Source organism: Brachypodium distachyon, chromosome 2, assembly GCF_000005505.3.
Source record: "Brachypodium distachyon strain Bd21 chromosome 2, Brachypodium_distachyon_v3.0, whole genome shotgun sequence".
Lineage (NCBI taxonomy): Eukaryota > Viridiplantae > Streptophyta > Magnoliopsida > Poales > Poaceae > Brachypodium > Brachypodium distachyon.
This window is the reverse complement of record NC_016132.3, coordinates 43,619,197-43,641,577: the sequence shown is the minus strand read 5'-3', so window position 1 is coordinate 43,641,577 and position 22,381 is coordinate 43,619,197. Positions and strand designations below refer to the sequence as shown.

The 22,381-nt window shown below is 45.2% G+C and overlaps 3 protein-coding genes across 6 annotated transcripts; all 3 read right to left on the bottom strand.

The window, feature by feature from the left end:
• Positions 1–1,652: 1,652 nt before the first annotated feature.
• LOC100824691 (GDSL esterase/lipase At2g27360) lies at positions 1,653–6,046 on the bottom strand. Its single transcript, XM_003569302.4, has 5 exons — positions 5,578–6,046; positions 4,429–4,638; positions 3,512–3,660; positions 3,157–3,433; positions 1,653–2,377 (listed from the first exon to the last, which is right to left on the bottom strand). The coding sequence occupies exons 1-5, from the start codon at positions 5,840–5,842 to the stop codon at positions 2,070–2,072; spliced, it is 1,209 nt and encodes a 402-aa protein (XP_003569350.1). The 5' UTR covers positions 5,843–6,046; the 3' UTR covers positions 1,653–2,069.
• A 7,644-nt stretch (positions 6,047–13,690) lies between these two features.
• LOC100824079 lies at positions 13,691–14,658 on the bottom strand. The gene is made up of 3 exons (XM_003569300.4): positions 14,360–14,658; positions 14,077–14,225; positions 13,691–13,971 (listed from the first exon to the last, which is right to left on the bottom strand). Exons 1-3 carry the CDS (start codon positions 14,624–14,626, stop codon positions 13,929–13,931), a joined length of 459 nt encoding a protein of 152 aa, XP_003569348.2. The 5' UTR covers positions 14,627–14,658; the 3' UTR covers positions 13,691–13,928.
• LOC100840817 (proline-rich protein 36) lies at positions 13,696–20,593 on the bottom strand. Of its 4 annotated transcripts, XM_014899656.2 has the most exons (8): positions 17,528–20,593; positions 16,339–16,446; positions 15,691–15,800; positions 14,949–15,026; positions 14,786–14,860; positions 14,360–14,690; positions 14,077–14,225; positions 13,696–13,971 (listed from the first exon to the last, which is right to left on the bottom strand). In XM_014899656.2, the coding sequence occupies exons 1-4, from the start codon at positions 20,331–20,333 to the stop codon at positions 14,949–14,951; spliced, it is 3,102 nt and encodes a 1,033-aa protein (XP_014755142.1). In that variant the 5' UTR covers positions 20,334–20,593; the 3' UTR covers positions 13,696–13,971; positions 14,077–14,225; positions 14,360–14,690; positions 14,786–14,860. The 4 variants fall into 4 exon arrangements, with proteins under 4 accessions (XP_014755142.1, XP_014755141.1, XP_010232018.1 ...); XM_014899655.2 differs by having other exon boundaries at positions 14,786–15,026; XM_010233716.3 differs by having other exon boundaries at positions 14,360–14,860.
• Positions 20,594–22,381: the final 1,788 nt, after the last annotated feature.

The window sequence follows — 22,381 nt, the reverse complement described above, 5'->3', positions numbered from 1 at the left end:
TCTTAAAATATTTCCATGATTTAGCTGGATAGATATATGCGTACAAGTAGGGAACTTCTACGATCAAAGAAATTCAGGCCAGCAGTTCAATATTGGCAGAAATCAGAGTTCTTGACGCAGCCGTACATACCTGGAAGAAATTCTACCTTGATAGAATATAATGCCAGTTGTGTCGGCCGATTTAAGAATTCTAACAAGTTACTACCTCCGTTTCATAATTTTTTGTCAAATTTGCCCAAAAATAGATGTATCTATTCATAAAAAGCGTCTAGATACATGTAATATTTCGATAAGAATTATGGAACGGAGGAAGTATAAATCATCGTTGAGGTTGTTTAACTTGTAATTATACAAAGTTTGAATCTGATCCTAAAATGCGAAGTGCGTGTGCATCTTCAGTATATTTCAGAATCTCCAATGTCGAAATCTCAATTATCCACTTCTATATGTTATCGTCAATAGGGACTAGTTCTCCTTGCTGGCCAGTCGATCATGCATTCCATCTTTTGTATATTACCATGAAATGCAGTGAAAAAGTCCGACTTCATTGAAGTTTTCAGTAATGCTGACCAAACCTAATTGGGTAATTCAGCGATGCAATTTCTCAAGGATCAAGGACCTTATATAATTCTGAAAGGAACCAGTGATCGAAACATGCAGGACGACATGGAAAAAGGCACATACTTCCTCGGTCCAATAAAGGATGTCTCAATTTTGGTTAAATTTGAATGCATCCATACACTAAATCATGTCTAGATATATTCAAATTTTGACAAACTTGAGACATTTTTTGTTTGACAGAGGGAGTAAGACTTTTTAAGTAGGCGTTTCGACCATTTTCAGCGGATATATATGCTAGCGAGGATGATCTCATTCAGCTGGTTACTACCAGAATGACTCTGCACAAAACCTGGGGGAGTGTTGCCGTGACATATTGAGGGTCACAGGTGTAGTGTTGAACAATTCCACTAGCCTGAGAAAATTGCTCGGGGCTATGAGTCAGCTCTGAACTCTTCGCAGATAGCTCACGTAATCGCATAAAAGATTTTAACCTGGCTCGGAAATGTTCTACACAAGTTAAGTTCGGAGACATACATGCGCAATGCGCCACGTCCGTCCGAGTCGTGCGTCCAGGCCTTGGACTCTCTCTCCTGGCCACATCCGTATGATCTACTACACCTGTTGTAATCGAACTAACAGGCCATGGTTCCAAGCGCTGTTGGTCAGTGATACTATCGTCATCCTGTAAACGTTTTCTGTGACGTTGAAGTACACATATCGTCGACGACAATGAGGTGGTCAGGTCGGACCGTGGGAGATCATGGTGCTCCTCCACCTCGAGTACCCGACGCTCATGAGGAGCAACTACATTGTGTTGGTGATAAAGACGAAAGTGTTCATGCAGGCGCAAGGGCAGTGGGAGACGATCGAGCCCGAGGGACCTCATTGACAGGCGCTCGCCACCATCTACCAAAGGTTCCCCGACGAGATCGACCTCTTCCTGGCCAGAAAGGCGATGGCCAGGGAGGCTAACCTCGTGCAGACCAAGATGAGCCAGCCGCCCCGCGTCAGCAGTGCATGAAGAATGGATGACCCCGGACTTTCAGTTAGCAACATGACCATTGCATGACAATTGATCATATACTAAAGAATGCTGAACAAGCTTCAAGAAGTATATATATACTTTTAGTTTTATCTGTTATGTAGTACTGAATACATTGCCCGCAGGAGCTGGATCAGAAATCTAGTTTCAGTTTCCTACATAGCATGGCCACCTGAGCACTGAGCAGAATGCAATATAATCCGTACTATGTACTTACCGTTTCCTGTTGCAGTAAGTTGCTAATATAAAAGGAGACTGACAAAGCAATGGAATCAGCAGCTGTGGTTTGTCCGTTATGCTCTACAAAATTTCTTCTCCTTGTAGCAGCCAAACAGAACGGAGCGGCACAGGCTTCGTGACCACTGCTCTTCTCAACTTGGAGAAGAGCCCCCCAAAGTGATCGATGGAACCCTGTGGCATCTATGTATTGCTCCATGAAACTCTACGTGCACTAGAGCCCACATGATCAAATAAAAGAGCTCATAGCATCGTAAGTTACAGTGTTCGTAGGATTATTCTCTGTACATTGATGAAGTTGGGAGACTTTGTACTCTCCGCCCCGACAAGTTTCTGAAAGAGGAGGGAAGGCGTAAGAGCCCAGCACTCCTTGGATAATAACTTTGTAGGTCGCCTCGGTGAAGTGCAGACCATCCCATGAGATGTACTTTGATGGGTCAGGGCAGACAAAAGATCCAGGGTTTCCACACATTACTGAAGGAGAACAGTTATGTGGTGCATCGCTTCCACAGCATGAGTTCAACGGGACAGTGAAACCTGAAATAGCATCAGTCTTTGGTTAGCTCAAGATCTATGAAAGAACAGCATAAAAGAGGTACATAGAGTCATAGAATAGCATACTTTCTTGTGTGCAAGAAAAAAGAATAGCATACTTTCTTTCATTCCTCTTTGTTAGGTTGTAACACGTGGAAATGCTCAGGCACATGGAACAAAAGGTTGGAATATAGAACATCAGATTGCTGTGGAACGCAATATGACTAGTGAAACCTATGTGGGACACCCTAGCTTGACTATTTTTTATGTGTATAAGCTCAAAAGATTCAGGCTCAGATTTAAAATGATTACTAGATAATAAAACTTTAGGTGATGCAAGCCTATGCAACTTTAGTTATTGTTCTTAATAGTAGCTGCTAGCCGGTGACAGAAAATGTAAGGATTAAAATTGTTATGCAGTGATGGGTTAAAGGACTCGCTAACTCTAGAAAGCATGCTTCGTCTGATTCGGTAATGATTGTGCATCACTGAAGGCCAATACAGGCTATAGCCAGTCAACAGGCATGTGTTTAATATTAAGCAATAGTACTAGCATATAGTCCTATGCTATCAAATTAATCTTGCTGGCAATGCTATAACCATCAGCCTAATAGAAGTTCATTAATGAAGTTAACAAAGTGCAATTCAGTTTTGTTTTAAACTTTTGAAGCCTCGTGTCAGTAAGGTCAAGCCTGTTTGACATAATTAACAACCTCCAATATCCTTACCACTTTACAGTGTACTTCCTTTTTTCTTATTATTACTTTGGAGGCAGTACTCACCAAACTGGAGTGGGGCACGGTATATATCCAATGTAGCGCCATAATAATCAGCATAAATGAGAGATACATCAGGGTGAAGATTCCTGAGTTTGTCCAGCTCCTCCTGGATCAACCTATTGTGGTACTCAGTGAATTCATTTAGCCACTCAATGCACCCTGTTTTCTCATTATAATAACCCTCCTTTTGGCTTGGAAATATTGCTAGATACAATGGGACACATCCTATTGGGAAATTTCCAGGAACAACTAATTTCCTTGCTCCAAGATTTATAAGCTCCTACAAAATAAACTGTTAATGCTAATACATAACAGCACCCAGTAGGATCTCATAGAAAAGGCGCATGCATGTACATACCGTGATAGCTGAGCTTATGACACCAACAACATTAGGAACAAGCTTGTGTAGCTCATCAAGAGATTTGCCCCTGACAATTAGATGGTTGTAATCATTCCCACCAACCTCTCCAACAAGGAAAAGTGACTTGGACATCACATCACGGTGTTCTGCACATAAGTACAAAATTAAGAAGTGTTACACTACAAAACTGACTGAACAAGTGAAGTTATATTCATGTTATTTAAGCAAGAACCCATATGGTAAATTGAGAAACAGAGCAATATTGGTGTACTGGTATCACTTTGCCAGTTGGTTTGATGTGCCTTTAATCTTTATCATGCAAGTAATTTGCAGGCATTCCTAAAACAGTAAAACCAGATGACTTTACTTTAAAATTTTACTAAAACATTGTCTAAAATGCTACTTGCAGATTTTTTTTTTCTTTTTTCAAACCATGGCTACTTGCAGGTTTAAACGTAGTTTCCACCAATGTGCCTGTAATACTCCACGGGAAGCTCTTGACCTAACAAATTTAAAGACACTCATGTTACACCTCATTAGATGGCTCAAACTAATCAATTGCGGTGCCATTTATAGATTGTGATTTTGCTTTCACAAGTTAATTATAACAAATTAACAACTATCATTGTAACACAGGCACTGAGGCACCTCTCCAGTTTCCACAATATGCATAAATTTAATGTCACTGAAAAAGTCATTCATGCCAGTGATTGGCTAGCCTGACAGCATGGTATGGCGTTTGACCTCCCTATTGGCCAGCAAGCCAGAATCTCTTGTTTTCTCAACATTTATTACTAATCTGTTAAACAGTTAACGGTTGCACACATGCGACATTTCATCAAACACTTCACTGGAAAAAAAAAGTGGCCCAACCAGGGAAGCAGAACAGAGAACTCGGGAAGGTGCATATATACCGGACTCTGACGAAGCGATAGACGAAAGCAGATTCTTGAACCATTGGATTTGCTCATCAAGGGAGTGTGGTGTCCATGTAGGCTCCACACCAAGATCTCGAAAGAACGAGCCGTTGAGAGCAGTTGCCCCTCCGACTGCAAAATTGGCGCCATTCAAGAAGTCACCACCACCGAGGTACGGTGGCACGTATGGCAGCCCGAAAGCTTCAGCTGGTCATAACAAAGAAGCAACCACACGTCAGGAAACCATTGAGGAAAGTTCGTAAGATAAAGAAAACGACAAGAATATCCGGAAGAGTAAATGAAAACAAAAACCCTGAAAATCAGATATGGAAGGGTTGACTGTGTGATGATGTGAATGCCAGTTCACTGGTGGTTGGAGGTGCCAATTGGGTGTTTGTTTAAGGAGATATACCATGATGGTCTAGTGGTTGGGGAAACTGACGTTAGGCAACTTTTGGGGATACATCATGTACAGGCTGGTATTTGCATTTAAATTATTTCTCCCTACCTCTACAATCCACAATTTCGTTTAGTAGTACTACACTGACAAATGCAAGATATGCTACTTATAAACTCTGAAGTATAGCGGCCATTCCAAAATGTAACAGATAATATGGTTTACAGAAATGACCCAGTTGATAAACTTACAACCTTTGCAGTTGCAAACGTGTTCTTGTTGGAGACAGGAATACAAAAGCAGCAGGGATTTGGCATACTATATTCCCACCACACCGCTTACAGAGGCCCTAAAAGGAAGAAACGATGATGAATCCTTTACTTGAAGAGAAACCAAGCGCGTAGGCGTAGCGGCTCCCCCATGACCCCATCACCACACAGCGCATGAGTGGAGTATTCAGGAAGGTGACAAATAAACTAATCGCCTCTGTTACCGTAGAGTAAAAAACTATCATCAATTGGTAATTACGCAAAAAAGCTTAGGAAATTTTGGCATCAATTCGCAAACACGTTCTCTCTTTCAAGCAATGAAGTACTAGAGGATAAGAGGATCCACCAACGCCAGCAGAAGAAACAAAACAATCAAGCATATCAAGGGTCCCCAGAACAGCAAGCGAAACAATCGAGGACCAATGAAACAAGCAGTGAGAACTGAGAACACTATTATAAGTCTCTCCTTTTTAGACATACCGAAGAAATCGAGGAGGTTACGGCCGTCGGAGTAGCGGCCGGACGGGCGGCCGAAGAAGGTCTGGCCGTAGGGGAGGCTCCTGGCGGGGTCCGGGAAGTCGTCCGGCACGGAGAGCACGAAGTTGCCAGTGTCCGTGAGCGAGTCGCCGAAGCTGAATATCCTCTGGAAGCACACCCCTCCCTCCGCCGGCCCCGGCATCACCACCACGGCCGCGACAAGGGCGGCGGCGGCGGCGAGCCGCGCTGCCCCGGCGGCGAATGCCATGGCCGGCCCTCGAGAACCGAGCCCAGCCCCCCCGATTCGTCGTCGGAGAAAGGCGACGGACGGACGGATTAGCCCCGGGCTGTGGCCGTTGACGTAGCGGGGGGGATGGAGGGGGAAGGTGGTCGCTGTTTTAAAGGGGATCGATCTCCAGGAGCCGCCCCGCAGCCCAGTTGCTTCGCTATTGTGTTGCGTTGCTTCTTCCGTCTGGAATGATTTCTTTCTTTTTTGTAGGACTCAAACCCAATTTTATTTGCGATTTTGCTTTCATCTCTTTCTTTTTTGGATTCGCGGGCCCGGCTGGTCGCGTGGCTTGGGGTAGTTGGGCGGCTCGGCCCGCGCGCTGACTGACTGACTGGCCGTTGCCCAGCTCGGCTCCATGGGCCATGGCTCGGTTCGGGTTCTCCGTCCCCCGCCTCGTGCTTCCGCGTCGTTTGACGCACTTATTTCATCAAATCGATGTTTACTCTGGCCCGACGCGGGAGTGATCATTCGGTGGAACGGTGGATGCTCCTAACAAGGATTCGGTGTTGTCCGTTCCTGCCTGTGCGTTGTGGGGGCGTCGAATTCCTTTGCTGGCTTTCGTCGTTCGGAGTCCAAAGCGACGTCTCGTGCCGCCCGAGTTGTCGAGACTCGATCTGTCACAATGGATAAACATGTGTGTGTGCCGGCTCCTTGGCTTAGGACCCACGCGATGTGCGTCGCCAGGCGAACACACGTGTTGCATGCATAATCACTTGGTATGTTTTTAAACGGGTTGACCTCAATTCGTCAAAACCAGCAATCAGTAGATTAGTTCATTTGCTTCACCACCAATCACCACATGGTCAATTAAGCTAGTACAAAGTTTTAAACTTCCGGTTTTTACGAGGTCCAACTCAACCCGTCTCTGAACAGCCCCTCATGATCCATCGTTGGCGCCAGACGCCTATCGGTGAATGTATGGTTGTGTCTGGAGACAGAAACATAACGGATTTCTTTCTTTATTCAGAGAAAAATAAAACGGAGAGAAAATGATATGGAAATGGAATGGTGTTATTAGGTTGAAACGCAATTTATACATGTTGAAGTGAATTTTTTGTTTATGTACAGTAGAAGAGTCTATGTATACATACAGTATAGCACAGTAGAAGAGTCTATAAACATTGAGCCTAATCCAAACCCATCCACCTTAAACTTAAGAAAGAATTCCATATTTGTCATCTCAAATTTGCCCAAATGTCACTCAGGATTTTCCGGTTCCAAATATGCCACTCAAAATTTGCATGGGTACAAATATACCATTAATGTGAGTTGACCATTAAATAAGAGGTAAAAAGAAAATTTTGGTTGAATTTGAACTTATAATATGTGATGTATGTTGTCTATTTTGGTTGTTGTCATCAAACTATGTTTGAGAATTCTCTTTTGAACACTAGATTGATTTGTTTTGAACATTATGCTGTTGGAATGATTGTGAGCATGTATGCTGAAATTATGATGAATTTTAGTATATTATTCTGTTGAAATCTATTATAAATTTTGCGATGTTAAGTAAAATCAAAAGAAGTGTTGCACGCAGGAAAAATACGTTGTCGAGAAATGGAACGTGAGTCATGTAAAGCTAAATAATTGTCTTGTACCTTCATGTTTTAGGGAATTGGCGTGGCCTCGTTCGTCTTGTTGAGTTTTTTTTTCTAAGTTTTGTTTGGTACTAGAGTTTTTTGGGATGTTTTCTAGTGTAAAATCCACTCCAAATTGAAAAACACTAGGAATCCCAAATGATTTTTTGGTATGAAGGGTTTAGAGGGGATTATCCCTAGCTTCCCCCACAAAGCCTACATTTTTGTACCAAATTAAAACACTTCTCATACTAGTGTTTTTATAATAAAAAAAGAGAGTTTTGGGTAAACACCCAAACTACTCAAATACGAAAACACTAGTGACTAAAAAATATACAAGTCAAATACTCCCTCCATCCCATATTAGGCTTTGTTTGGTGCTAGAGTTTTGGGTGTTTTCTAGGGAATTATCCACTCCAAATTGAAGAACCCCAAATGGGTGTTTGGTAAGAAGAGTTTAGAGGGATTATTTCTAGTTTTTTCTCACAAAACACTCCATTTTTGTTTCAAATTAAAACACTTCTTTCTAAAAAACACTAGTGTTTTGTTTTTTTAGAGTTTTGGGTGAACACCCAAACCTCTCAAATATCAAAACACTAGTGACTAAAAATTACACTAACACCAAACAAGCCCTTAAGTGACTCAAATTTGTCCAAATATGAATGTATCTATATCCAAAAAGCGTCTAAATACATGTAATATTTCGTCACAACTAGGAATATGAGCATAAACGAAGTAATACAAGCAGTCGAAAGATGTAATTTTGTTGCTCTTCTGCGCATGTTCTACGCAGGAGAAATACTCGCAGTCGAAAAATGGAATGTGAGTCATGTAAAGCTAAATAATTGTGGTCTGGTACCTTCATATTTTAGGGAATTGGCGTGGGCCTCGTTCGTCTAGTTGAGTTTTTTTCCTAGTTGTGTTCGCAAGGCCATTCATTTCTATATGTATACAAGGCAAATACTCCTACCTGACAAGGATATCTACGTGTGGTCTTCGGTTCGTGTCACGTGGATAAAGGATTAGAAAGAAGAAGAAAGATTCGATGCTGTGCGGACACATATGGTCTAAAGTCTAAACGACAAGAAGATCAGGATAACACACAAGGAGGGAAGTCAACTTCATCAGGAAATACAAAAAGCAAAACATAATCAAGCAGTGTCGATGTCAATATTCCATTTCCAACATTCCAGGGAAGAGTTGAACACTTTAAACAAGGTCACATGATGTGTAATGCATGATTAAACACAACTTTCTGTGGCAAAACCTGTATAGCCCTGTAAAAAGATCATTGCTTAATACAGATTCCATCTTTTGTCGACGTCTACAATTTCGTAATTAACTAAGGTCCAATAACACTAGAAGCCACGTTTTTTCGTGGTTTTATTATTGTGTGAGATCCCGTACGATAAGTAAGAATGGTCTACGAGTGAACACGGCGGCAGCACAAAAAGACAATTGTCGCAGCACAGTGGAAACAGAGATCGTAAACGAGCGGTGAGCGTTGAGCAACGACGTACCGACCGGTGCTACGCACGTGCAAGTGGACTTCATTTGGAGAAGGACGAGACTGATGGCGGGGATTAATTCGTGCCCCACCTGCAATGACACCACGTACATAACTCTCCTGCCCTGCAACGTACTGTACTTTATGGCCCAAGGCTTTGTGGACACAAAGTACTCCAGTACTTGCGCGTGCCCGGCCGCCTAATTAGTCTAATTCCTTTGAGCTAAAAGGACAAGAAGAAATTGAGCTAATCCGGGTCTGGATCGTTCTGAACAAGCTGAAGGTACATAGGGCAACCATCTGTACGATCGCGTTCGCGGCAGACGCTCGTGGGCACTTGGACGCCACGCCACTTGCAGCTCTCTTGGCGTGTGCTCACTCACCCACCGAGTCAGCGGTTCCAGCGTGTGTGGATCATCGGCAACGGAGCAGCCCGGATCTCCCAATTCTGGGTGGCATCGCGTTAGCTCTTTTTTTTCCCGTGCAACTTGCATTCGATCGGGCCGGTGTGGTACAGTGGCTCAACCGTAAAAGCCACACGCGACGCGAACGCGACACACCGGAAAGGTTCGGGACAGAGAGAAAGCCGTGGCCCGGCTGCACGCGCTGCGGTGTGGCATGGACGAGGATATATCGGAGCATCGTGTCTGTCTTCATCGGATAACACGGGAGGAGCAAGAGGTGCGGTTTCAGCAGCTTTATCCGTGAAAGAGATAAAGGGGCACGGAAATCCTGAGGACGAGCTCGTATTGTGCTGAAGATTCCTTCCGAATGGGATTGATCTGTACAACATGCGCAATGATACCCGCGTAGGATTTTTTTCCCCCTCCTTAACCGTTTAATTGGAGTACCAACTAAATGCAACCATCGGACTAGAATAAATAGACGGTCCATATTTATTCGAAATACCGTAAAAGAACTCAAGAAAAAAGAAAGAAGAAAAAACAATCTTCCGTAAGAACACTACATTGGAGATGATCACCAATTCATTATCTATCAAAAACGGCTACTCTAAATTTATAACTTTGGAGAATCCGCATGGACCTTATCAAGACACTCTTGGCCAAGAGGGGCCTTCCGCATCCCGACCGTTGTCCGCTTTGTGATCAGGAGGAGTTGATCTCCCACCTTCTTCTTGGCTGCGTCATGGCGCGTCAGATTTGGGATGCTTTGTTCTCGGCATGGGGGCATCGCGAGTGCGTGCCGACCAGGGGGGCAGCCTGCGGGTATGGTGGACCACCCTGTCCTTTCCGCGCCGGGCACGGAAGGACCTTCGGACGGCCATCATTCTCGTCTTCTGGACCATTTGGTGCCACCGGAACGACATGGTCTTCAACGGCGTGTCTCCTTCTGTCCAGAGGATGATGTCCATCATACTTGAGGAATTTGGGCGTTGGGAGAACGCTGGGCTCCTTAGGGGTAGGATTTCGGTGACAGCCCTCGGGGCGAGTAGGTTGCTTTCCGGCACGTAGTTGCTTCTTTTCCTTTTAGCCACCTTGTGGCGTTGCATTGCCGTTTTTCGGTGTTATACTAGCCACCTGGCTCTTCTTCTTTAATTGATGATGCACCCGTTGGGTTGCATTCTTGAAAAAAAAAAGACACTCTACGTATAGATTATCTGTAATGGACTATGGAGACATGTGGTATGTAAATTAAGGATACCAAAAAGATGGAATCAAATATTAGACTAAACAACGGTGCATAAACGTTTTCACGTTACAGTTTTCCTTGCATGATTTGTTGGTTCAACGAGTTTGGGACCTCAGCAAGACCGGGATCCTAACACGAATGGAATGGCAAAATGTGGCTTAAGCATCATGGAAAACCCATGTTGTCTTCAGGGCTATCCTCCTTGACTAAACTTGCCTAAGAACATGACCATATTGGTGCCTGCTAATGTGTATTTTAATTTCATCACGATTTAATTATTTTCAAAGCAAACTAAAACTAGACCAGTTGTTTAAACTTGCACAGTAAAATTTCAAAGTTTCATTAGTACTGCAGATTACTCCCGGTCTTCCAACACTAGATGCCAATGTTCTTCTTAGAACTACCCAAAAAATCAAAGTGATAAACCGGCACCACTAGCAAAAGATACGGCCGACGTGACGCCATGAAAGGAGCAGCCGAATAAAGATACGACTTGGGATCAGTAAACCTGTTCTCTCTCAATTATATGGGTTCCCTTTCTGCACTTGGATAGTGAGAGCTTCAGACCCAGTCCCTTTCTCAGTTACAGCCACAGGAGCTTGGCATCCTCGTGAGCCGTAAGGTAGGAGCACTTGTCCCCTACTAATTTTTTTCAACAGCTACGTACCACTACCAATGGCAACGTGCTGCCGTGTATATTTTAGACTTCACAGGGCAAGTAGCTGAATAGCTGATAAAGAAGAGAGGAGGAACTAACTCAACATCGCCTTTTTGGTTGACATCACAAGAGGATACTTAACACAGCAAGGCCCTGGTTGCATCCTCTGAGGAACATGGGGAAAACATGACAATTTAGGGCGATGATGTTGAGACACACGCGCATTTGGCAGGCAAATGAAAATTTATTAGTTGACTGGCCGTTGTATGGACAAGACATACTTCAGGTCAGCTTGAGGCAAGCAGTGAGCTTTGATGTCACTTGCTGGGCAGGTCAACTGCTTAATTTCACGGTACAAACCCCTAGCAGAAAGCTTGGCCTGCGTGAATTAGACACGGATATAAACAATGGTGTCCTCTCAGTAATAGTTTGCAACTTTGCATCGCTGGAAACTCGGCGAAGACAATGCAAGTTATGTCAGGTATGAAGAATAACATGTGTTGATATTTGCTTCTGCCAAATAGAGGTATAGATCTGATGGCCCTGTTTACAGATTTTTAGATTGAACTTTGCAATACTTATTCTGATCCCAAAGGAGAAGGATGCAACTTCAATGAAAAAATTTAGACCTATTAGCTTACTAAACTGTGTATTTCAAATATTTACCCAAGTTCTGACAAACATATTTTCTTTAATTATAGATTATCTTATATCATACAACCAATCGCTTTCATTAAAAATAGGTACATTCTAGAAAGTGTGGTAACTACTCATGAAATTCTTCATTCAGTACAACATTCTCGTGAATCTGGATTAGTCCTCAAGTTAGATTATGAAAAAGCTTTTGACGAAGTGAACTTAGATTTCCTGATTGAACTTTTGCAAAAAAGGGGTTTGGCCAGAGATGGATTGGCTAGATCATCCAATTTGTAAATCAAGGATCTGTGGGAGTTAGATTAAATGGCTATGAGGGACATTTCTTTACTACTGAAAAAGGACTGGCAAGGAGATTCTCTCTCTCCTCTCCTATTCAATCTAGTGGTAGACACCCTCACTAAAATGTTAACCAAAGCTGCTCACAGTAACCTGATTCAAGGGCTATGTCCTGCCATTTTCCCTTGAGGAGTTATTTGCCTTCAATATGCAGATGACACAATTCTGTTTGTTGATCCTAATGAACAAACTGCCATTAATCTTAAATGGGTGCTTACCTGCTTTGAACAAGTTTCTGGTTGTGCTTTAGGTAGCTTCCCAATAAAATATCTAGGCATACCGTACCTCTGCATTATGACAAACTCAAAAGGAAGATGTCCAGCCCCTAGTTGACAAAATCCTCGAGAGAATGGCTGGTTGGAGGGGAAGTTACCTTCTTATAGTGGGAAGCTAATTTGATTAAGGCCTGTCTTGCTAGCATCCCCATGTACCTTTTATCTTTCTTTTTCAGTTCCCAAATATGGGCCTTGAACCTCATTCGGTGTTATGCGTGATGTTCAACCCGTCAAGTTTGAGTATGATCAGTAGGGAATCCCATTCGTTTTTGGATGAGACCTGTCAATTCGGTATAGGAATATGTATTTGATATGCAATGAGCAATGTGCCACAATTGCTTCAATCTGTGATGGAACCACTTCGATGTTATCATTCAGAAGAACTTATGGTGACACTCTAATGGAGCAGTGGTATGAGCTTGAGCAGATTGCTCATAGTATTAGATTAACTGAAGATTCTAATGCTTTAATTTGGAAATATACTAGTAGTGGGTTGTATTCCTCTAGCTCTTTGTATGCCATAATTAATTATCGAGGTGTATTTCCAACTGCTGTCTGGTCATTAATTGTAGTACATGCATCGACAGTTGCATCAGATAGCTGAAACAGTCATATATAGTGCTGGAAATATGCCCCAAACAGATGTCAGATAAAAAAAATAGTATCAGACCAGTATACGAACAGATGTGTTTATTTCCTCAAGGTGTGTGATATCTTGGTATCAGCGGGGCATCTATATTTCGGAGATGGAGTACTTAAGTATTCACGTCAGACTCAGACTTAAGGACCAAATCGCTCCCCACCACATACACGATCTGATTTTTCAGAATAAGTTAAAACTGGTAGCCATCCAGTACAGTGTGGTTTAATGCCGTCAACCAGACGAAAGCTTGATTCAGAATTTCAGATGGAGAGTGAATGACCGGCTTGTCATCGCAGTCACAGCCTCACAGGGTATGGACCATGGAGCCCAAAATAATCACAGAAGCAAGGTCATTCTAAACCAGGCTGTAACTTAAATCCATACCAACAAGCAAAACCAACCAGTTAGCCATTCCTATAGCAAATTCATATCATCTGAAAACTCAATTAACTGAAATGTGTACTCTGTTCTACCTCTTCTAGATACCTTAAAATGGAGGTTCGCTTTTAATCCGCACCTTGATATTTGGTTTTGGATTGAACCAGAAATTCTTTTTACACTTACCACTACGGAGTAGTTCTCAACTCAAACCATCCAGTTTAGTCACCAATCAATTACATTCCATGAGCAAAATACAGTGCTTGCTCTGTTAACAATTCAGAACCCACCTACGAATACAAAACTAAATTTACTCAACAACAAAAGCTGATCCCGCGAAAAACACATAAGTAAGAAAGTTGGCATTTGGCACACATTGATTCTTCATGCATAGCCTTTGCCCAGGCAGTTTAAGCAGCGCTGGACCCTGAAAATATGAACAAATCAAGGAAAGAACGTCCATGGCAAGACAAGATTACAGGAGACCCAGATGCAGCAACCAAGGTGAACAAAAGCTCTGTAAAAGGCCAACCTAGTCCCATCACAGGTAGGGCAGAGGCACGGGTTGACGAACACCGGGTCGTAGAGCGGAGACCACTCGACCGTGGAGCTGCCCCTGCAGAGCCTGCACGCGTAGGTTCCTTTCCCCTCGCAGGCACCACACAGCATCGCGAATTTCCTCTGGAAACGGCAGAGATTCGAGACTAGAGGAGTCAGAGCAGTCGCATGGAGTGGATGGGGAGAGTTAGCGGCGAACGGGCGAAGGGGCTTATGATTTGGAATTTGGATGGGGTGGGGACTGGGGGTGTTGTTACCTGGTTGGCATCGGAGAGGTAGCGGAGTGAGCGCACGGCGGCGGTGGATGCTGCGGAGAGGAGGAGGAATCCGCCGCCGAGGTACGCCGCGACACGTCCCACCGCCTGGAGCTGCCGCCGAACACGGGCACCACCGCCGGACTCCATGGGCGAGCCGCGAGCGCAGCGCAGCCGTGTGCGCTCTCCCGGGGGTTCCCTTCTCCCGGCCTCACGTAGCGTTTCCTTAGCCGCATTCCGCATAGAGCTGGCTAGGCCTCCACTAAACATAGGCCCAGTGATAAACTTGACCAAAATTAAGAGTCCAGCGCCGATTGAGTCCGTACAATATTTTCTGGAGCAACTGACAATGCTATGGTTTTTTTTGTCTAAAAGAGGAAAATATACTCCAGTTTTTTCAGTTTGGATTTGGGCACACTATCTTGTTACCTTTATCCCCACGCAACAGGATGGGTCTGAACTTTCTATACCTTTCTCCAGGAGAACAGAATGCCCATGCAAAAACTGCAAGAATTACACACAGCGGCATTTCAAGTTTCTTGGTATTACAGAAATCAACCAGGTATACAGAACCAACAACGACTGGCTTCACCTAGCTCTGGTTAGCCAGCTGAGGTGGGTGAGGCGGCACAACCTGCTCGACTGATATCCGAGGACGAACCTTGCGCTCCTGCAACAAAGAAATTGAAAGAGATTCAGTTTATTGACATTGCGTGAACACAGAGGATCAGAGATACTGAATGTGAAGCTAGCACACAGACAGTCTCTAGTTCTCCAGATCTATCACAGTCCACGAGGTGATTATCATACATGCGGAGGGAAGAGAAAAGCTTAATATGTTTGCTGGGTGGGATTCAGAGTTTCAGACAAGGCGACGTGTTTATTAAAGGAACTGGCACGGAAAGGTTTAAAAAAGGATCTTGACGAGTAACCGTCAGAATACGAATCTACAAAAATGATGCAGTGAGTGAAGTTTGATATAATACGATTGACCGCAGAAGAACAGCTTCAAACGCATTGCATGGATGGCAGGACAGGTGACATTTCTATTGGTAAAATGAACAAGTCTATTAGTACATCATTCTCATCATCGAAATCAATACCTAATGGGGCCGGTAATTTAGTATGTCCAATCAGATGCACAGGGAATGCTAAGCAGCGATTTAACTCCAACAAGATGAATGCATATACGATCTGTGCTATTTTGTCAAGTGGCATATAAATTTTTCCTTGCTCGAAGATATTAACACAAATTAGCACATGTTAGCAAGTAAATTATGTGCACCCGCAAAAAAAAAGCAAGTAAATTATGTGAATAGTCATTGTTCACTTACTCCAATTTCAGTGACAAAAAGACACAAGGAACATTTAACAGCAGGCGCTCCGAAAGGATACATCAACAATGTCTCGCATCGTCCACAGTGTACTTTACCAACTTCATGTGCTGCAACAAAAACACCTTAAGCATAAGAAGGTGTTTCCATGTTTCAACACCCTTAGGAGACAAAACATGATTACATCAGTTTTTTTGTTGTATCAGTAGAACCATTATTAAGGATGTCCATGCTTCAAAAGGTTCTTAACTGAGATAACTTTGAGCAGATGACCATCCAAAACTTGCAGAATTGTATGCACAATAGTTCTGTAGCTTAAAAGTAAGGGAACAGAAGTTCAGAATTCTAGTTACTGTGTTATGTGGGCCAATGTTGATATACATGAGAAATAAGACTTGTTTCATATAATTCTGGACCATTTTAGACGAATTGAAGAGAAAAGACACAACCTGAAAACTATTATAACAGAATAAGACACAAGACATGATGTTCAATGACAACATAGAATTGTATGGGGAAAACAGGAACAGAGTGAAAATGGAATGGAGTTTTACCCTGTCTGGAAGTCTAAAAATTACATGAATAAAATGAATGACAAGAAAGTAGGGAAAGCAGAACACTGTTGAACAAAGTAGAAATAGTTTGTACCTTCCAATACAAGGTTTATTGTCAGACAGCCAGCACACTGAACATGAACAGCACCTCTAGGATAAGCAAGAAGCTCACGGCAGCATCCACATACCATTTGACCCATTTCTGTACAAACATAAATATAACGAACATTGTGATAAAGGCCCCAACGTACCGCTGATTTCTTAGTAGGTACAATGATTAGCTTCTTTAATTCAGAAATCAGAACTACATGTAAATGGCAATTATAATAGCCCAGATGAGAACTTTCTTGTGATGTACTATAGCCTAGTGTTGGAATAACATTAGGCGCAAAATGAAGGCACATAAATCTGGACAGGACTCTAGTGTGCTAATAGCTAAGTGCACATGTACAGCACAGTTTCTTCTGCCTATTATTGTTTGTAAATACACTAGGTTATAACTGTAATTTACTACTCCCTCCGTTCCTAAATACTTGTCGCTTAGTGCAAGTTTGCACTAAAACAGCGACAAGTATTTAGGAACGGAGGGAGTAGTTGAGTTCCAGGGGTCCAGCATGGTTATCAGATCTGGTACGGAATGACCTAGGGAGGCTAACCATTATCCAACCACACCTCATGTATTTGTTGACTTCCAGAGGGAAAAACACGTCCAAATAGTCTAACGTTTGGAGGAAGAAATCATAATATATAATGTAAAAAAAACTGAACCATGTAACCATTTCTAGTAATAAGTAGCTAATGAAATCAGAGTTTTTTTTTTATCGCGTTGATGTCTCATGCTACAGCCATCTCAATTATGGCTGCACTCAGATGCTTCGTATGCGAAGAACTATACACTGTATGTCGACATGTGCTTTTCAGGCAGAACAGTGGGCCCTGTCCAGCTTTACAAACTATGGACAGGATAAGTGTCCCATCAGGATCATGCTAGATTATGCAATGAGAAATTAAGATCGCCATAAATTTGTCAAAGGGCAGTCAACATTTTGGGGAATCATAACCAATTCTGATAATAACCTGAACAAGCTAAACTTTTGCATAAACTATAGCAATCGTGTGCTGAATGATGGCCATGTGATCCCAACATCATTCGTCAATGAACAGCAAACTGTGCCAAGAACTCCATAGATGACCAACAATTATCAAGTTAACACAAAAAATAGTAATTTTGTACTTATATATATAGATATGTAATGCAGCCAAAAAAAGGAATATTTAGTAACCTTTGTTTAGGAAAGGAGGTGGTGGCGGTGGCAGAAGTTCCAAGGCCTCCAGTGAACAAGGTGCAGCCTGCACAGTTTGAGAACACGGCGGATGCTGTGGCTGTGGCAATGAATCCTCTCCTTCCTTCTTCGATAACGTGAGCAATGTAGTTGCACATTCCATGTTTGTATCCACTGCCTGTAATGCAAGCTGTGGCGGAGCTCTTTCCTCTGACTCCACAGCCACAGACTTTGTGGCAGGTGCACCTGTCAGGGTGTCCACGGCCAGTGTCGTAACAGAATGCACATGTTGCTCTAGTTGTGGTAACGACCCTTCAGAACCACTCTCCAACGGTGGTGGCCGAATGGGGGCTGTGCCCTCTTCAATTTTCAGCAGCACAGGTGGTGGATGATGCACTTCTTCCAATGGCCCCACGACTGCCTCAATGGCAACCACATCAACCAAGGCATCTGGGGTCTGAACTTGAGGAAGAACAGGCAGTGGCGACAGCTGCAAGGACTCTAAGTTCTCATGCCCTGAAGGCACAATCTCTGGTGAACAAGCAGTACCCTTCTCCATAGGACATGGTAGCCTGGGGGGTTGCTGTTGAAATGACCCTGCTCCATTCTCCGATGATGTGTCCATGTTTACACTCATTCCTTCCAACGCAGGCAATGTCTGAGCAGTTTCCTCTGACACATGTACAGCTTCAATGGTGGCTGGATCATGCAAGGTGCATGTAGTCTGCATCAGCGGTGGAGAATGTTGCGGTAGCTGTGATGACTTAAAATTTTCAAACCCTGGAGGTGCCATATCTGGTGAACCGGGTGCATCTTGCATAGTGGGAGATGGTGGTTTTTGCTTTGGCTCTTGCAATGATCCCTCCACTCCACTCTCCAACGGTAGCAGTAGCGGATGTTTGGCACGGATCTTCACATCTATTGCCTCTATTGCAGGTGTTGGCCCAGTCGCCACCTCAAACGTCATGGCCAAAGGCTCCGTGGCAGTTTCATCTGGAGTGATATATGCAGTCCCAGACAGAGCAGTGGATAGTGGTGGCCAAGATGATTCAGAATTCTCAAACCCTGGAGGTGCCTGTGGTGAACAGGGTGCATCTTGCATAGTGGGAGAAGGTGGTTTTTGCTGTGGCTCTTTCAATGATCCCTCCACTCCACTCTCCAACGGTAGCAGTAGTGGATGTTTGGCACGGATCTTCACATCTATTGCCTCTGCTGTAGGTGTTGGCCCAGTCGCCTCCTCAAACGTCACGGCCAAAGGCTCCGTGGCAGTTTCATTTGGAGAGATATATGCAGTCCCAGACAGAGCATTGGATAGTGGTGGCCAAGATGAGTCAGAATTCTCAAACCCTGGAGGTGCCTGTGGTGAACAAGGTGCAGACTGCGGCATTGGAGTAGTTGGTCTCAGCAATGGATCGTTCTCCAACGGTGGCAGCAAGCTGCATGCAGTGTCTGTCTCCACATCCATTGCCTCCAGTGTTGGCACTGGCAAAATTGCTTCCTCAAGTGTCACTGCCGCTGCCTTAGTGGCATATGTGGCTTCATTTGGTGGCGGCAGCCATGATAACTTGAAATTCTCAAACCCTGGAGGTGGCGTATCTGGCGAGCAGGGCTCAGCTTGTGTGATCGGAGAAGGTGGTCTGAGAAGTGACTGTTGAAATGGCCCCTCTGCCAAACTCTCCGGCGATGGCAAGCCAGGTTTAGTATCTGTCATTGGCTCCACAGCCAATATAGGCAGTGATCGAGCCGCTTCCTCCGGCACGGCCATAGCCTCTGTGGCAGCTGCATTTCGCAGTGAGTGTGTAGTTTCAGCTGGAAGGGTGGCAGGGAGCAGTGGTGTCCATGAAGATTCAAAACTCTCAAACCCCGGAGGTGCCATCTCCAGCGAACAGAGCTCACCTTCCATTTGGGGAGAACGTGGTGTTAGCACTGGTAGTTCAGATGATCCCTCAGCACCATTCTCAAATATCAATGGCCCTGCAAGTGCGCTGTCTGTCTTCTCGTCCGTTGCAGCCACTGCAGGCGATGTCCCAGCAGCTTCTTCAGCCACATCAATTTCATCGGTACCTGCAGCGTCTGACAACTCATGTGTGATTTCAGCCAGAGGAGGAGGAGGCAGCAATCCGAGCTCGAAATTTTCACACCCAATGAGCGAGGTAGAAGAAATTGGTCGCAGATGCTGCTGTGGTGACAACCTCTCCGCCATACTCTTCGTTGCCGACGCTTGTGCAGTAAGCGGGTCCGCGTCTATTGGTTCGAGCGCAGCGGGTAACCGAGCGACTTCCTCGGACGCCATTGCCGCCGAATCGGTGAGAGGTGCATCCCGAGAGGCGCCTGCCGAAGTCCAAGTCGAAGCCGGTGGAGAAGGTGTGGTTGACGGCGGTAAAGCAGCCGCCGCCGAGGCCGCCGCAATTTGAGGCGAGGGAATAGGAGATGCTGCTCTGGCCGCTGCCTCGGGGAAGACCTCCACCAGGGGAGGAGGCGAAACCGGAGTCTGCTCCTCCGGCTTCGCGGCTTCGAGCGCAAGTGACGCCAGGGTAGCCTCCTGAGGAGACAGCAAAGGCGGCCGGCCCGCCTCGCGCGTTAATCCGTCCATCGGCGCCGGCGATTTGTAGGCATCTGATGTCGCGGTGGCTTTTCCTGGGTGCGGCTGTGGGGTGGGCTTGGCGTGATCGGATTGGGCTGGCTCCAGCGGATCAGCGGTGGTAGGTTGGGGGCTTTCCTGGGGAGGAGGTGCGGGGGGGAATGGTGTTGGTGAACTCACAGGAGAGCTCCCCGGTGGTAGTCCTGTCCCCGGTGAGCTCGCCATGGATACGGTGGCTCGGCACCGTCAAGTCGTCAACGGCGGCGGCGGCGGCGGGGAGGTAGGAGTAGAAGTGAGAGGAAGATGGTTACAGTGCTTCTACTGGGGTTTAGCATAACTCAAATCCTGGCCGCCCATCTTGCTGGTTCTTCAGGTTTTTTCCTTTTCTTTTTCGTGAACCGCATTGCTGGTTCTTGGTTTGACTGGATAGGTGGTAACCGACTGCTGACCGCGGGAGACCAAAGCAGTGACTCCCCAGGTGAAGCGCCTCGGCGCCAAGTATGGGCCAGACCGCAGAGCCAAGGCCGTCCTTTGCGTGAACCGCCGAGATGATTATGCCGAGCTACCCATCACAGCGGCCATCGAATATGCAGGCGGACGACATCTCACATCTCCATCCATGGGGAGGAGGCGGCGACGGTTGAGATGAGCGGTGGCACCGGATCTTCGGCGGGATCAGCCCCAACGTGGTGGCGACTACACTTCGCCACCAGTAGATAGGGCGGTGGGGACGCAGATTCAGTGCAGTTACCGAAGGCGACTTTGGGTGGCTGACATGTGGGTCCCACAACTTTGTGTGGCTGACATGACGTGGGACCCACATGTCAGCCACCCAAAGTCACCCGCGGTATTTCACTGAATCCTTGCCGGGACAGTGGGGCATCAAAGAAGCTGCCATTGGTGTTCATTTATAGCTAGTAAATTCATTGCGAGAGAGATGACCTTGGGGAGGGTAGTTAGGGGTGGACCGAAGAAAGAAGAAGACGAACCAGTTGCTCTGAGTGGTCACGGGTGTCATTAAACTTGCAAAGTTGGTGCCGACTTCCCCGTTAGAAACGTACCAGAAATTTGCTTCCAAATAATCGACCAATTTTGCAAAATGCAATTTTTGCAACGCTCCAAAACATCGGTGGACTTTTATACTCTAAATTATCCATAAAATTTCTACAAACACTCAGATCTTGGGTAAAAATTTGCAAACTGCAAATTTGTTCTCATGTGCCAGAAATCTGCGGTTAATAATTTTGCATGCTCCAAATCTTTCATAATATATGTACACTACAAATCTTCGGTGAACAGAATGGTACCAATGTCTGTTAGAAGTGCCACACCACATGAATTTTCTCCTAACTTTGTCTAGAATCTACTTAGGAAGAAGATAGATCAACATATGTGCAAAGGTATACTACTGTGGATACATGGATCAGCTTAATTGCCTTTGATGTTGCTGGTGACAAGCGCCGCCGAGCCGGCGTCAGCGAGTCTCCTTGGTTCTCTCGCTCAGTTGGCCTATTGCCCAGCTAGCCAGCTAGCTCGTTCTGGCTATGCCAGACTTACCATGGACGCCCGTTTGGTTAATTTGCTGAGGATGGCAAGAGCTACAAGCTAAATACTAAGTACGTGAGCCAGGAGGTTGACGGTTGCTGTTGAATTTTTGTGCACGAAATGGGCTTGCCGTCGGAGGCGAGCCAATCTGGCTCGCTCGCGTGGGCAAAGATTTGCTTGCCCGTTCAAGCTAGCTCGCCCCCAAAAGCTAATTTTTTTTTGACAATTCCCAACACCATGCCTGGCCCGACAAGGCTAGATTAGTTATTGCCTGGGAACCAAACGGGCCTTAATTCTCCTCTCCTCCATAGCGTGAGGCTGGCCAGTTCTCCCGCACGCAGGCGCCACGCTCCAAGGACGAGGGAGACGAGAGCCTCACCACCATTGATTGGACGAACAACCGCCTTCGTGTCCGCTTGCGGCGCTGTACAACCGCTTTGCGAGGACAACAAGCCGGCCATCCCATTGGTGAGCGCTCAAGTAGTCAAGTCCCCACGGCGCTGGAGAACACCGCTTCTCCACCTCGCGCAACTCGACGGCATATATGGTAGCGACGATAAGATCTAACGGATGGGGAGGAAGCAGCAAACTGGTGCCGCCGCTGTCGGCATTGTGCGTGTGTCGATGACAGTCAAAGGCCGAAGGAGGCGTTCACGGTGGAGCATCTCCAGCAGGTTCAGGAAAGAGAAAGACTTTTGAGAAAAAATAGTATCTTCTTCGGCAGCTTT